The sequence below is a fragment of the Leptonotus elevatus genome, chromosome 8 (genome assembly GCF_054856555.1).
Source record: "Leptonotus elevatus isolate MCC_2025b chromosome 8, RoL_Lele_1.0, whole genome shotgun sequence".
In the NCBI taxonomy this organism is placed as follows: domain Eukaryota; kingdom Metazoa; phylum Chordata; class Actinopteri; order Syngnathiformes; family Syngnathidae; genus Leptonotus; species Leptonotus elevatus.
In genome coordinates, this window is record NC_141246.1 from 21,154,595 (window position 1) to 21,170,906 (window position 16,312).

General features: G+C 38.6%; 1 protein-coding gene across 4 annotated transcripts; it reads left to right on the forward strand.

Annotated features, from left to right (window-relative positions):
• Window positions 1-3,310: 3,310 nt before the first annotated feature.
• LOC147170185 (nocturnin-like) lies at window positions 3,311-15,233 on the forward strand. 4 transcript variants are annotated; one of them, XM_086083164.1, is made up of 7 exons: window positions 3,311-3,568; window positions 5,330-5,483; window positions 8,945-8,994; window positions 11,384-11,538; window positions 11,622-11,787; window positions 12,952-13,283; window positions 14,439-15,233. In XM_086083164.1, exons 2-7 carry the CDS (start codon window positions 5,431-5,433, stop codon window positions 14,961-14,963), a joined length of 1,281 nt encoding a protein of 426 aa, XP_085939290.1. In that variant the 5' UTR covers window positions 3,311-3,568; window positions 5,330-5,430; the 3' UTR covers window positions 14,964-15,233. The 4 variants fall into 4 exon arrangements, with proteins under 4 accessions (XP_085939290.1, XP_085939292.1, XP_085939291.1 ...); XM_086083165.1 differs by lacking the exons at window positions 3,311-3,568; window positions 5,330-5,483 and adding an exon at window positions 8,848-8,866; XM_086083166.1 differs by lacking the exons at window positions 3,311-3,568; window positions 8,945-8,994 and having other exon boundaries at window positions 5,336-5,483.
• Window positions 15,234-16,312: the final 1,079 nt, after the last annotated feature.

The following is a 16,312-nucleotide window of genomic DNA, read 5'->3' on the forward strand; positions in this document are numbered from 1 at the left end:
TTCAAAATTATTTTCATTTTTCCCCCCACACGGTCAACTATAGTGTGTGCGATAATCTACACTGCCGTGGAGATAATCGATACAATCTATCAAATTCAAAGCATAACAATCCAAATCTCAAATATTGCCTCCACAGACTGTGTGGAGAATATGCATTAATTTCCTCTGAACAGATAAAAATAAACAAGTCAGCTTTGTTCTGATTGGTTGAGCCACTATTACAATGTTAATATTATATATTGCTTTGTTCTGACAATTCTAAGGATCTGAATCCTGTGAAGTGAATCCAGTGCTTTAAAAGCCTAAGCATGTCGTTCAACATACACATCGCTCATTGTACGCACAGTCGATGAATATCCGATGAAGTCCGTCCCTAACCACTAGGCAAGTTTTCTGGGGGAAACCCTGTAATATAAAACGCTACAACAGTACTTTACAATAAGTCAACTTGAGCACTCACTGTCTTGAATTCCAGTCCGTGAAACTGGGGGTCAGGGAACAAGCCACACATAAGACCCTGTTGACAGCCGGGTTGTCGTAATGACTTGACAACCTTTGCCTCACCATCTGCTTCACCTCCGTTGGAATTATGGAGTCTCTGGGACGGCATACGAGGTGGCGGGAAAGCAGGCCAGTGAAAATGGGTTTCATTAAAGATAAGTGTGGGAAAGCTTCTTTGGCAAGCGTTTGGCAGGTCACAGGACCGAACTTAACTCCTCCAAAGTTTGATGAACTGAACTGGATGTTGCGTTTACTTTAGACAACTGCTAAACGATCTGGATGCTGAAGCAGCATCTTCATCAGGTAAGTGTTCACATTTGACCTCTTTAACAAAATCCCTTAAGAAGCTTTTACACTTGATGAGTGTGCTCAGCAGAGGATAGAGTCGATACCAGTTGGGCCGACTGTGACTGGCCCATGAGCTCAACTCCATCTGCTCCTGTTTGCAAGACGTTGTGACCAGGTTACTGGAGCAAGGTTAAAAGTGAACCCTGGAATTGTGAGAGTGTCTTGGAGATGGCAGAATGTGGCATGACTTCCTCAAAGCTGCTCCAGGTGGACACATCGCTGATGGCAGGCAATGGGCTCTGTGATTGGCCGTGGTCTCCACTCTCTCTCTCTGGGAGGAGCTGCTGGGTTCCGGCAGGGTGATTGACCAAGTATCTTCAGGTTCACATTCTCACCTGCACTCAACATCAAAACAACAAAAGATGCAGAGGATACGGATCAAGTTATTTCCAATAATTGTGCCAGAACTGTATTAGTTTTAAGGTTATTGAAGTCACTACATTTTATAATGAATAATAATGAAAATGAATTACTGCATATACTGATTCATTGTTAATTACATTTGTAAAGTTGTTGGTTAGTGTCAATAATCATTCATGTAATATAAGCTAAAAAATTATTAAAATAAAAAAAATTATCATTGTGATATGTGTGACATGTTTAAGTTTGACAACTCTGTGGTTTATGAAAGGCCAAGGCCTGCAAAAACTACAGATTTGAATAGCGTGGTTGTGACGTAGACTACAGTTATTATTCAAGCATCTGCAATCTTGTGCAAAGCTAAAACTTTGCGTCAGCTGCTAATCTCTGAGGATTTGATGAATACGAATATGGAAAAAAAATAAAAAAATTTGATGTGTTCGGTAACATTTTGTCTGATGTTGTGGAAGTTCTCCGTTAATCAGTGATTGTGCTCTAAAATGTGACTGCAAAAAATGTCAGAGAAATCCTACCAAGGGTCATTCCATGCCGGTAAAAAAACAAAACAGAAAAAGTTAACCAAGCAGATTTGGATTTTCATGAAACTTGCTGTACTTGTTGATAGTGACTAAATCTCAAATGTTAGGTCAATCGTAGCGGGGGTTTGGGAGCTATGTGGCCCCGCTGAAATTTAACATTTTCTGTAACAAGGGGTGTGACCCACCTTAATTTGAACCCTTATATTTTTACTACTGGGTCAATCTTCACCAAACATGTATTGTTGGAAAGGAAATCAAGTATTCCAAATCTGCAATAATTTAGAAAATTTGTGCATATTTCAATAACATTTTAACCTTTTTATTTTAGTTGACCTTGAAAAACCGTTCTTGTCGACCAAGTGCTTGTCTGTTCTTGTGAGTGTATAAAGACAAGAGTGTAATGGTTTAATAAATGAGTAGTTAGGATCATTTAATCGCTCAGAGTTTGAGGGCAACACGTAAACACGTCTTTACAATTCGCCACTTTGTCTTTATAGTTCTGTCAATTAGTTGGTTCTATCAACAAAGTTGTGGTAAAATTGAAGTACCAAGTTATAATTATTTATTTAAAACATGGGTAGGCAATTTCAGTCCTGGAGGGCCAGAGTCCTGGAGAAATTAATAATGAAGAGGATCATTATCAGGTTTATGCAGAACTGGATGTGTTAATCATATGAAACAGGTATGTTGAAGAAGGGAATCATCCAAACCCTGAAAGACTCTGGCCCTCAAGGACCGGATTTGCCCACCCCTGGTTTAACATTTTTTGTTGCTATGAAATGTGTCAAGTCAATTAAAGTCAAGTTTATTTATATAGCTCTTAATCACACACGAGTCTCAAAGGGCTTCACATGCCCTCAGTTGACAAATATCAACGAGTGTGTTTATCTCAATTACCTTTTTGTTATTATGGCCTAAAACTTTAGATCGTAAATAACTTTTGGAAAATAGTACCGCAAGACAAGTGTTTCAGCATAGGAGACATGTTTCATTGATTAATTCGATCAGCTTCAGTCCAAGAAATAAAAACAAAGTTAATATAGCTTTGCAGGAAAATGTGCAGACCAGTCCTTACTGTGCTTCACATGGCTATTGTGACTAAAAGTGTAATAAAAAGTTGATGGATCGATACTGTCAATCTAAAAGAGCCTTACATCAAGTACCTAACGCAAACGTTTTCATGTTAACTTAAAAGTTGCACTTTTGACTTGAAAAGCAATCGCGTAAAAAAACAAACAAACAAACAAACACATCGACGCGTGTGGCCACTGATTATTTAAAAACTACAAAAATGGCGTCTCCAGTGCTACTACGGTGGTCGACACAGCTCCTATTATGTCGGCGCAACGTCCAACTTCAACCTGTCGTTTCATTTTAATGTAGACTAATACAAAATACGGACAATACATGCCAATATAATTATCAAGCGCAACGAAAACTGTTGACCTGTATCGGATGATTACGTTGCTGAGCGTCAATTTATCCAGTCCGGGCTGTCTAGCGCTTTGTTCCTTTAAATCTAAATACCGACAGAGGGGAGTAAATAAATGCCACGTCATCGAGAAGCCGTTCTTTGGGCACTGCGATACAAATATCACACAAAATGAATACGTGTATGGTGCTCATACAGCTATCGGAGCCCTTTTAAGGCCACTTTAAGACATTGCAATGCGAATGTTCTGCTTTTTTTCAGGTTATCCTTGTTGTGAATGACGTCAGCTCTCTGCGACAGCCAGCCAGGGTTGCCAGATATTCATGTCAATAAATCGCCACATAAAGCTGCAGAACAGTATGGTTACTTTAAAGACTTCATTGCCAAGGTAAGATATATCAAATATGATACCGTTTAACTAAATAGCCACAGTATAATAATATAGCTACCTTATAGCCTACTGTTGAAAAAACAATTTCTTCTACGACAAGACTTCTTCGGCAGATTGAACAAAGAATGAATGTGATGCTTGTTTATTCAGTCCACTTCGTTTATCACGTATCTTTTGATTTTCCTTTGTGTGCATATCGTTGGTTCACGCAAATGTGAGCTCTTATGTTGGCAAAAAAATCGAACATAAATATACCATATATATATTTCAACAAACAGTAATTGCGGAATTATAAAATAGCCTACAATTTGGGAGAGAATATGTGTATTTTGTTTTTTCCCCGATAAACACGTCACTTTTTACCTGAATTCTTCCAATCTGGCAACGGATAACCCTCGAATAGATTGTTAGTCATTTTAAGACGTGTCATTTCTAGACAAACGCACGAGAGCAGATGATAAAGAGTCAGATATTTGAAGTTGCTTCATGTTTTAGGTAAGAAGTGCAGAGGTTCTCATTATGCTGCCTTCATGTGGTATCGAAATTATGGTAAATACCACCCGTCGAGTAGAAAATTGCACGTGAACGCCCCCTCATGTCGTCTTTTCTACTGGACAACTGGGAATTTATTTTGATACCCGAGTTTCCGAGTTGAGAGAACTATTCAAGTTTCAACATAGTGGAGCGCGCCGGATGATTTGTGAATGGCAAGAAATATTAACACTTATAAGGGCGTTAACGTCCGCTAGAACAGCAGGTTATTTTATAATCTACACAATTACGTAGCATGCACAATTTTAATCTGAATTAATCTCATGACTTCAATAATGAACTCACGATTAATCACAAACTTTATATTTGTTCTAAATGTACAATAAAATGTGCAATATTTTTTCCTAAATTTTCATACTCTTGTTAACATAAAAGTGGATTAATCACAAATATGTTCTAAATGTACAATAAAATGTTCATTTTCTTATCTTCCATACGCTTCTTAATATAAAAGTGGGGGAAAATGTTAAACTAATAGAAATATGGCTGCATCTTTTAGTCATTGATACAGTAATTGCATATATAAAATTGAGTTAACATTAAAAAGATGTACTGTACTGTAAAAAACGAGTGATATTGATTCATGTTAATTTTTCTGCCACTAGATGGCATACTTGCATTTGTAAGAAGCTGGTGATATCTCAGTGCATTTTTCTTTTGATATTGAAAACCATAAAAGCCTGTTTTTAAATAAGTACATATTTTTCCCCCTATACTATGCTCTGTAGAACTATACATTTACAACATTAATTCCATCAATTTCCACTTGTTCTCATTGGTGTGTCAGGTGATCCCTAACCTCTCACTTTAGTCGAGAGGTAGGGTACACACTGGATTGGTTGCTATTAATTACAGGGCACATATGGACAAACACCGTTCACGGTTACATTTAGACATTTGGTGGCAGGAAGCCGGAGAAAACCCATGGACGCTTGGGGAGAACATGCAAATTATACACTGGAAGGCCAGAGCAAAAATTCAAACCCAGAACCTCACAACTCGGAGACACACGTGCTTACCACTCACCACTATGCTGCCGCAGTAAATCTCTGTCAGTTGCAGTTCAATCTGCAAACTGCCTCACATGCACTCCATATTTGTTTAGAAATGTATTCTTAGCTACATTGAAAACAATTTCACATCCAGCAGGGGGCAGAATTAATAATCTCTCTCTATCTCTCTCCCTTAAATGACCTTGCAATGTAGTTGCAGGGTCAAGCAAGCAGCCTGGATGGCAACAACACTGCCTGACAGCTGGGTCCTCACAGTGGAACTTCTGTAACACCAGTCACCACTTGAAGGACCTCATGCAGGCAAAGCAACATGAGGGGACAATAAAGCAACCGAAAAAAGAAAACAGGTAAGATGGCAGTTTTGTGTTATGTTGTTCTAAGTATTTAGTATGTAGCTTCTGAAACCTGATTAGATTATTACTAATTATATGTAAGTACTCTGCAGTTTTATTATATTTCACATTCTTTATTATTAGTTTCACATGTAAATAATGTTTAAAAAAAAAAATAATATATATATATATATATATCATATTTTTATTAGTTGAAAGACACATGCACATTTTTGTGCATTTAAATGACAATATTTACAATTTGTTACATATAACATCGTTGGCATTGTGCCCTAGTGGTTAGTACACCTGTCTCACAGTTCTGAGGTGTGGGTTTGAATCTTATCTTACTTTCCATGCCTTAAATCATGCATATTAGGTCCACTGAAGGCTCTAAATTGTCCGTAGGGTTGAATTTTGCATGTGAATGTTTGTTGGTCTATATGTGGCCTGCCATTGGCTAGCAACCAGCCCCGTGTTCCTTGCTTCTTGCCTAAAGTCAGCTGGGATAGGCTCCAGTTCACCTCTGACCCCAATGCAGATGACTGGTATTTAAAAAAAAAAAAAAAAGAAGATGGATGGATAATAATAATATTCTTTCAGCCCTATTGACCACCTATGTATGTTTTATTCCCGGTAACTGGCTGACTTCTATGTTGAAGTTTGTTCTGGCGGAGGTCAGAGAATAAAGTGACAAGTTAAGTGAGATTCATAACAGAACATTACACGCAGCTTTTAGCATTGCACTCTTAGACTTGAATTGATATCCTATTATAAAAAAACCTATGTAGGACGACACGGTCTTTCGAAGCTGGCCTTTGAATCGTCAACGCTGCATTAAGTGTTAATGAGTTCATCTCAAAATAACACAATCTTGATTTTATCGCTATCAGTAAAAACATGCCGGTGAAATTGGACTGCAAAATGACCTACATAATGGTGAGCGGTGCACTGTAACGCTATGAGGCAATTGCCCTTTCCCAATATGGAAATGTCAATGTCCTACTCGCTCACTCACACGCTCTGTTGATAGACCGTAATCCTACTCGTGTTTTCTCAACTTAGCACTTGATGTGCCTACAAAGCCCCAGCCCCAATGCGTGCAGACGAAGGTTTGCCACACTAACACACTGCACTTGCGTGTGGTAACTTGTGGTTGATAAATAGCCGCTGTGTACGGATGTGAGTCTTGTGCGCACACAAACATGAGTCATCGCTAGGTCACAAGACGAGAACCGTGCGTTGTGTTTTACTATCACGTCAAAGCATAACCGTGAGACGATATCCCCTCAGGGAAGATTCATCCGGTGCCAGCAAAATATAGCGATGTAACCATATTTGCAGTCTATTCTAGGAATCCGTATAACGAAAACCAGCCTTCTGTTATCAGAATTTAGCAGCACAGCTTTAGCTCTGATAAGCGCTCGTTCGCAATGAGCTTGAAAACTTTGCAAACACATTCCCCAACTTGCTGTCTTTCAAGAATTTTACTGCTTGGTAATTATGGGCTGATTTTTCTACAATTCAAAACATAAAATAATCTGAATTTGCTCTTGCTACAGTCGAAATCTCGTTTTGATTGATCCAATTTCATGATTTGATCAGGCAATTTGATCACTTTCTAGCTGCATACCTTAAATGTGATTTAGAAACTGGAAAGGGATACAGCTTTTAAATAACTGGAAAAAAACTATGAACCGTCATGTTAATGTGACGTAATACTTCTCCAATCATTTTATTTTGGCAGTTTTGCAGAAGTGCGTATGTTCCATTTTGTGCTGCTCAGTCTCCACAGAATTCTGTACTTGTCATCTTGTGGTGGATAAGTAGATTGCGAGAAATGACGCTTGCGAAACCGCAAATACGAGACGTTGCTGCATGCGTATCTCTTAAGAGTTATGCAACGACTTCCCTTCGTTGCTTAACTTTTAAGAGGTACGCATTCGCACACACCCTTGACATAGTGGTTGCTAGGTGACAGCTGAACGAATCATTGTCTAAATCAGTTAGCTTTTGGCATGTATGTTTATACCAGGTGTCACTAGGCGTGGGCCGATATTAGATTCTGATGGTATGATAACCACAAGTAAAATTATTGTGGGATCATGGTATTTAAATTACAGCTCTTTTGAAATATTTAAATAAAAACAGCATTTTTTCCCCATTGAACACATTCTATTTTATTATGAAACAAAATATAGAATATTTGGTACATTAAGAAATGTGTACCATGCTAAGTTTAAGTAAATAAATTAGGGGTGTCAGGCGATTAAAATATTTAATCGTAATTAATCGCATGACATCAATAGTTAACTCACAATTAATCCAAAATGTTATATCTGTTCTAAATGTACAATAAAATATTTTTTTCTTGTTGACATAAAAGTATAATTTTTTTTAAACTAATAGAAATATGGCTGCGTCTTTTAGTCATTGATACAGTAATTTCATAATAATTCTTAAAATTGAGTTAAAATTTAACTAAAAAACAAGTGTGATATTGATTTTTGATTAAGTCATTTTTCTGCCACTAGATGGCATAATTGCATTTGTAAGACGTGACAGCTCAGTGCATGTTTCTTTTCATATTAAGAGCGATCTAATCTTTAACATGAAGTAACTTGTGAAATTCTGCACATTTTTAAAATGGTAAAATACAACTTGACCCCAGTCTCCACAAATATATGCATTATTATTTAATTTATTACTGCTAAATTTTGACGTGGACGTGTCTGCTGCATTGCGACTGGAATTCCCCCAGTACAGGCTTTGCAATTAAGGGGCGGTTATTAATCGAGCGTTGAAAAAAATAGTGGCATTAAAGGAACTTTAAATTAACTCAAAATTAATGCATTAATTAATAAAAAATAAATACATGTTATCATTCTTCTTCTGTTTTAATACTTTGAGTAAAGTCACAGTGTTCCAACATTGGTGAGCTATTTTTAGAACAGACCTTTGGGCTACTCATGTTGCCATTGGGGCTAACTAGTGCATCCTGGCACCATATTTATTTTCTCACAATAATTAGGAAACATAAACATCAATATACCACATTTTATTTCTCTAAATCTCTGACAGTGTTTACATTTTTCAACTCCTAGAAATTCACATTGTCTCATCACTGGTGAGCTATTTTTAGAACAGACCCATGGGCTGCTCGTGTGGAGCCCGCGGTTTCTACCGTGTTTAGGTGGACTTAAATACCGAGACGACAAGTGGCACACAATCTGTGCTTGCAATTGTGTGTGTATGTGTCTGCGTCAGGGCGTTGTGAGAGAGCAGCAGTGTGCTCACACACTTCCTCACCAGCACATGACTTCGCATGCTCCTTAATGGGCGGGATGACGTCTCAGTTTCCTAATCTGTCTCCCGCCCCCGAGGTTTTATAGGCTCCAGTAAGTGCAGCCAAGTCAGATATCAACTTACACTCGCGTGCGTCACATCGCTCTCAACGCTTTCATTTTCATCTCCAGTGAACAGAACAATCTTGAGCACACAGTGGACGGAGTGATGGAGACAATGAGTAAGTCAATTGCTGTTATTGTGATGTGTTTAAACTGTGCTTTATATGATTTATTTTCTACTTTAAAGAAAGCAACGTGGGATATTTCCTTCTTAAATATGGTTTTAGAATGAGTGTCATCAGCTGTTTGCATGCCAATATTACAACATATGGCTGCGTGTGTTGAACTTGGTGCTCCAAGATGTGGCAGCACTGTGCAAAGTTTCAATATTGGTACTTTGATAGCGTGTACGTTCAACTCTTTGCACATTTTCATCTGCGTAACAATGGAAATTCACTCTGTGCCTACTGATAACACCACCAAGAAGGATATAAATGTAAATGCCTAAAATTTAATATTTATATCTATATATGCGCTATGCATTACATATTCTTAAATCTAATAATTGGTATCATTCCTCTTACTCGTTGAATACAGAATTTTGAATGTTTGCTGGGTTATTAACAAAAACAGGTTTTGGCAGGCCAACTGCCAATCAATATGACCCACATTGCTTTAGTTGACCTGCGACAATAACCTGTGGATGTTTTAGTTTCCTTTGTAAACATTCAGATGTGGAAATTGTTGACTTGTTGTTGTTGAAAAGTAAGTAATAGAGGTAATTAATAATTAAAGAGGAAAACTTACATACATTTTTCTCAACATTTTCAGTGGTTACAATTAGAATGGAAGATGATTTTACAGAATATTTTTCATTGAATAAACATATGCTTATTTGTTACAATTTCAAATATTAAATAATGACTAATTTTGCACACACACACACACAAATTTGTTTTTAATTTAATTGGATTTAATTCTGAGTCAGTTTCAATTCAAATCTGTTTAACTAATGGAGGAAATGGCTTTCAGCTTTTTCCCAGCCAACGGTCATCACAGCAAGGCCCTCACATGATTTGGTTGGTTTGCTGCAGTTTCTACACTCACCCATTTTTGTCCTTACCCAAGGTGAACATTGATTGCCATTTGCCATGACCAGATTTGAAGTCAGCTTCCAGCCTTTATACTCCTTCTTGACCACGTTACAAAAACACTCGTGCAAAAATGGGTCCTCTGTTTGATGCCGTGCGACAAGGTGCCATTTTTGCTATCTGCTCAGAGAGGCTAAAGTCGCTATTTACTCCCAGGTGAAAGATGACCCGATAAACTGTGTTTAATTCACTTTTCACTCCGTCAACAAACATGATTGAAAAGCAAGAGACACATATTGTTGCTGCCGTCAAAGGCAACTCTCATTTATTTAATTGATTATTTTCATAGCTTTGATTTGGTCGAAAAAGAACAGTAAAGTCATTATTTTTATGTAAAAATATTCAATAAGTCATAATACTAAAATAATCTAATTTGGATTTAAAACTTTATTGAAAGTGGGAACGTACTTTTGGTTCCAGCATACGTTGCTAAGGGGCACTGTTAATTGACGCACACGTGGACGACGTGCTTTCTATTAAGTCATTATTCCTTTTGAGTGAATGTGGCCAATGAGGTAAATATTTTGCTTTCTCAATTGTTTAATGTGAAGCATCTTTATCTTGTGGCTTATTTTCACTCTTTCTTAGTTGTGACGGCATTGTTGCTGTGTTGACAACATTAAATGTCTGTTGAAACCCAACAACGAAGTTGAGCCTTGATTGAACTGAAAGCAGTGAATGCTTGTGAATGATTGCGAACGTAGCAAATATTGGGTTTCCAGCAAGGTTCGTTAAAGGTTGTAAATATGTTCACAAACAGTTACTCTTTTGTCGCCAATAAATTTAAATGTTCCTAAAGTGACCATCCTTTGCCATCATCCAAATTAGGAAAATTATGAATTACTAAAGTAGTGCAACAAAACTTTTAAATTCATGTGCACTGTAAGTAGCAATCAAATTGGTGTCATAGTGTATTCCACTGCGTTAAAGGGGTGGTTTCAGTGGTGAATGTCTGGCTATTCAACTTTTGCACTTCAGTCATTTTCCACTAAGTGGCTTTATGTCGACCAGTTGTAGTGTCAAGCTGTTGTGTTTTCAAGAGAGAGGAGTTTAATCCACTATTTAATTGATAGCATATGCTTCGGTGCAGCACAAACACACGCAAATGTAAATTCAGACTTTTAAAACCTCAACTCCTTTTGTTATCTGCCACAAAGCTGGTAACTTGTGAGTCATGGCGAAACGTGCTCTTGATCACGTTGACTAACTGGAAACTTACCACTAAAACACTCTTTCCAGTCATTTGGGATTGAACAAGTTTAACAAGAAAATCACAGACAAACAAGCCTTCACACATTCTCATCTATGGACAATTTAGATTCCTTCATAAATCGATTTTTTTTGTGTGTGTCTGGACCATGTTTGTTGTTGTGTGTAGCGGGTAACTGACATTTCAGCATGTTGTTTTTCTTCCCAGGTTACCCAATGGGTGGAGGGGCCACCAGGCTGTACAGCGCTTTGGCTCACACTCTCAGCGGCGGTGGCGCCAGCAGCCATCGTGTCCCCCTCCCTCTGACCCACTTGGACCCTAACCAGCCGCTGGACACAACCCTGGACCCTGATTTCTGCCAGGTGATTCTGACTCGTCTGTCTGCTAAACGTGGACAAACGAGACTAAACTGGAAATGACAGCATCTGTTTTGTTTGACTTCCAGGAAAAAACGGGGGCCCCGTCCAGTCCCCTCGATCCAGCCGAGGTTCTGAGGCAGTGCGATGTGGCCCTTGGTGATCAACCGCCACGCTTTCACAGGACTTTCATCCCACGTGCAAATGGCGACGCCGGCACCATCCGGGTGATGCAGTGGAACATTCTGGCCCAAGGTAGGGGACAGCTGTCGGACACCATGTTGACACAAATTCTAGTCACACGTTTCTACTTTAGGGAAAACAAATTGTTGGTGGGCATAGACCAGGGGTCTGCAACCTGCGGCTCTGCAGCCACATGTGTCTCTTTAGTCTCTCTCGTGTGGATCTCTTAAAAAAAATAAATATTTTTTTAAATGCTTTTTTATTATTATTTTTTTAAACATTTTATTCGATAACATTCTTCAAATAGATTCACAATCTCAATTTTTAAAAAGTGTAATTAAATATTTAAAAGGAGGAGGTGAAAGAAAACAGAAAAGTTAAAATGTGTATACTAAGTATGCAATTTGATATAATTAAATCAACGGTTCACAAAGTACCACTTATAAAATACTTATCTCTGCAAGTACACTATAATGACTAACATTCAAACACAGTATGTGCGGTGTGCCTCAAGGTTCAATTTTAAGCCCTTTATTGTTCTATTTATATATTGCTGACATCTGGCTGAAACCTCGTAAGTCACAGTTTGGCAAATTTTATATTTTTCCAAAACCTTTTACAATGTTTAATCCACACACGTGGGTGTTTATTTTCATGAATAATTTACCAAGCTAATGTTTTGCAAATGGCTTGTTTGATGATACAATGTTAATGGTTGAAGTTCATTTTCTCTTGAAAAATGACAATTTTGGCGGTAAAAGCTTTCGGGCCGACACCAGTTAATTTGTTACACAGCTGTATGTTTGTGTCTCCTGATGACACAAGAATGCTCTTTTTAAATGCATTTTAGACATCAAAACCTGGATGGCAGATGACATTGAGTCATTCAGTCCTGAGGCGCACAGAGAAAGACTTTCAACTGAATTGCAAGAATTATCATTAAGCCTCTCATCACAAGTGAGAAACCTGGGTGTTATTTTAGATTAATTATGTACCTTTTGCCATCACATTTTTTCTGCCCGTCATTGAAGATGATAGCAGAATAATTGATTTGTAGCCAATTAAGCAAACATTTTCACACCAATTATTATCCTGCACACCTGATCTTTCATTGTGCTACGACACCTGCTTGGGAACGACTGAATGACTTCCTGGATGTGTAGTTAGACGGACGGGCATTGCGGACTCTGAAGACCTCAACATTCGCTGACACACTCCTCATCTCTTTCTTCTCAGCTCTTGGCGAAGGACTCGACAGTTTTGTGCTGTGTCCTCCGGAGGCCCTCAGCTGGTCCCGACGGAAATACCTGATCTTAGATGAGATCCTCACCTACCGACCTCACGTCCTGTGTCTGCAGGAAGTGGACCACTACTTTGACACCCTGCAGCCGGTTCTGGCCCGTCTGGGTTACGGCAGCAGGTTCTGCCCCAAGCCCTGGTCGCCGTGTCTGAATGTGGAGGGCAACAACGGCCCTGATGGCTGCGCGCTCTTCTTTGACGAGTCGCGCTTCGACTTTTTGGATTGCGTCAGTTTACAGCTGTCTGCCATGATGATTCCAACCAATCAGGTGGGTGCAACCTTCTTGATGGCACCCTGCCTCACGTTGTGTACATCTGTCCTTGATACCCCCTCAAATATGGAGGACCACAACTTCCCCAAAAATAATAATCAGTCCAACCCAAGACGCGCTTAGGACCGCCCCCTCATTTGAATAACGTTTCGACCTGACAGAGCGTCTGCAGCATGAAATACTGTAAATAAATGTGAGAGCAGAGCGCTTTTATTTATTAATTGATATTTAATTCAATTTAAATATTAGGTTTTGTATTTCAACATTTATTTATAATTTTTATTTTTTATTTTTACTTTTATTTATTTAGAGATATATATATATTGTTGTTAGGGTTGAATTATATTTTTTATATCCGTTTTTATTATCACTTTTATTCATTTATTTATTTAATAATTTTATTTTTAATATTGGCAGTTTTGGTCCTCCATATTTAAAAGGTTTATAATTGGCAAAAGCAGCCACAAGATGGCACATAATGAGGCCAAAATGAATACCTTTGTCGACATAAACAGATGGTGTGTGCCCAAAAAAATCGCGATTCTCATTTACTACGATTCAGAATCAATATAAAATGTCCCAAAATCGATTTTATTTCAATTGTTTTATACTGTCTTGCCCTTGTTTATGTTTTATTTTATTGGGAGCGCTGTACATGTTGTACACGCTTTGGCCACTTAGGGGCAGTGTGGTTCCACATTCTGATACACTCATAAATTGTAGCCACATTATTATTTTTTGTGCAGTATATTAACAGCATATGCCGGTGAGTAAAGTTAACATGCTTCTCTGTATACATTTCTGAAGCGTTTTTGTATGAAAAGTTGTTATTTTGAGTGATAAATGTGCCGCGTTCTAATTAGCATTAGCGAGTCAATGGCACATAGAGTTGCAGTTGTGCTTCACACAGTTTTTGTGGAAAAGGGCACTTCCTTACAATTCAAAACTTAATAAATGTAAAAAATAAAATTAAAAATTGTGAGACAGGCAGATAGATTTTAACCCCAAATGCACAGCAACTCTGTGATGTTGTCAGAAAATAATGGAGTGTAGGTTAAACAGAAAGCTCAGAAATGTGTGTTTTGTATTTTTGGAACAATTTGTATTACGTGCCAGCAAATCATCTCTCACACGTTGCTCTTTTGATCTCAGGTTGCTTTGGTGATGATGCTTGGTTGTCGAAGCACAAGGAGGCGCGTGTGCATAGCCGTGACCCACCTAAAGGCCCGCTCGGGCTGGGAGTGGCTCCGCAGCGCCCAGGGCTCGGACCTCCTGCGCCAAGTCCAAAACGTGGTCCAGAAACATGCGCCGGCGGAATCATCCGCTGGTTCCAATTTCCACATCCCTCTGATCATCTGCGGGGATTTCAACGCAGTCCCGAGTGAGGAGGTGTACTGCCGTTTTGCGGCGTCCCCTCTTGGTTTGGACTCGGCTTATAAGAAACTCAGCCAAGATTGTTTGACGGAGCCGCAGTACACAACGTGGAAGATTCGCCCGACGGGGGAATGCTGCACTACTCTGGACTACATTTGGTACAGTCAGGACACGCTGAGGGTGGACGCCGTCTTGGACTTGCCGTCGGAAAAAGAGATTGGCCCCAGCAGGCTTCCGTCCTTCAGCTACCCTTCAGATCACCTCTCTCTGGTTTGCGACTTTAGCTTTAAGGAGGACGAGTGAGCTGGAAACTCAAGATTGTGTCAACAAACAGCGTCCTAGTTGGTCTGTGAACTTGTGCAAGAACAACGAGGAAGGAAAGAAAGCAAATAAACCTTGTGGTCTACCTCCTGCACTCTGATGCAGTCTTAGATGTTTCCTGCATTAGGTTCCAGATCTCGACCTTCCCTGAACATGCACATTACATCCGATATTAAATCCTGACAAAATTGGATTGCAACTGCAACATGCTGCTAGCGAACTGACTGAAATAAACATCATTTTGTGACCATTTGTATTTTGTACCATATGTTTACATTTCACCCCTATCTTATGTTCAAACGCTGCTACTTTTGCTTCCCGTGTTGTTTACACTTGCAGCAGGATATTGTTTGTGCACTATACGGCTAATTTAGAAGAAAACTATGTGCTTCCAGGCCATACATTCACCAGTGAAACATTTAGACAAATAAAGGCTAATAAACAGCAGTGTAGTGGTCCCCGGAGAGGTGGGTATACTCTCAATTTTCACCAGTTTTTTTGTCTTAAGTAGTCAGCAAAACGTCCTCTTTTAAAAACGATGACATGTAACAATTAAAAATCCGTCATTTGTACTTGCTCACAATAGTAAAGTTAATATACATGACTTGTTAAGAACAGTTTGTTACTACTGGTAACACAAGCAGCCTGAAATAATATAAAATGTATTTATCATGGGAAAACATGATAAATAATGTTATAAATAAACTACATTATTTAGTGAACAGTGAACAACAGTCTGGTTAGGCTTCAGTATTGTTTTGGGGTGACCCTTAAACAATTTGTCCCCATTCTTGTGTAAATCACGTACTAGCCTAGCTACTAATGTTAATTTCGTAAACGTAAACTAAACAAAAATAATTTCATCAACGCATATTTTTCACCAAACTAAAACTAGACTCAACTAGACTAAAACCCTCAATAACTGGGACTAAATCAGTATGCATTTTCGTCAACTAATGAAGACGAAACGAAAATGTACTTTACTTAAAAATTTGACTCAATTCTATGGACATTTTTTGTTCATGAACAAAAACAAGATGAAAATGATATAATTTTGTAAATGTTGTCTCTGCTAATCTGTCTCTGTGTCAGTGTCAAAAGTGTCATGTGACCCCCCCCCCCCCTCTCTTTTTTTTCTTCCAAATAGCTAGCAAGTGCAACATGCACTAACACATGGGACAGACAGGAGGTGGACTCACGATGAAAGGTTTAAAAAATTACAGTTAATTACAGTTATGACGTAACATTAATCCAACGGCTATACCGTTCCAACAATAACATTAATCTGACTGACCGCTAGCGCTAACTAATGCTGGCTATTTTACTAGCTC

Coding starts and splice junctions, on each gene's coding strand:
- LOC147170185 (XM_086083164.1), top strand. CDS start 5,431: ATGCAGGCAAAGCAACATGAGGGGACAATAAAGCAACCGAAAAAAGAA. Junction 5,484..8,944: donor CAACCGAAAAAAGAAAACAG/GTAAGATGGCAG, acceptor TTTCATCTCCAG/TGAACAGAACAATCTTGAGC. Junction 8,995..11,383: donor CGGAGTGATGGAGACAATGA/GTAAGTCAATTG, acceptor TTTTCTTCCCAG/GTTACCCAATGGGTGGAGGG.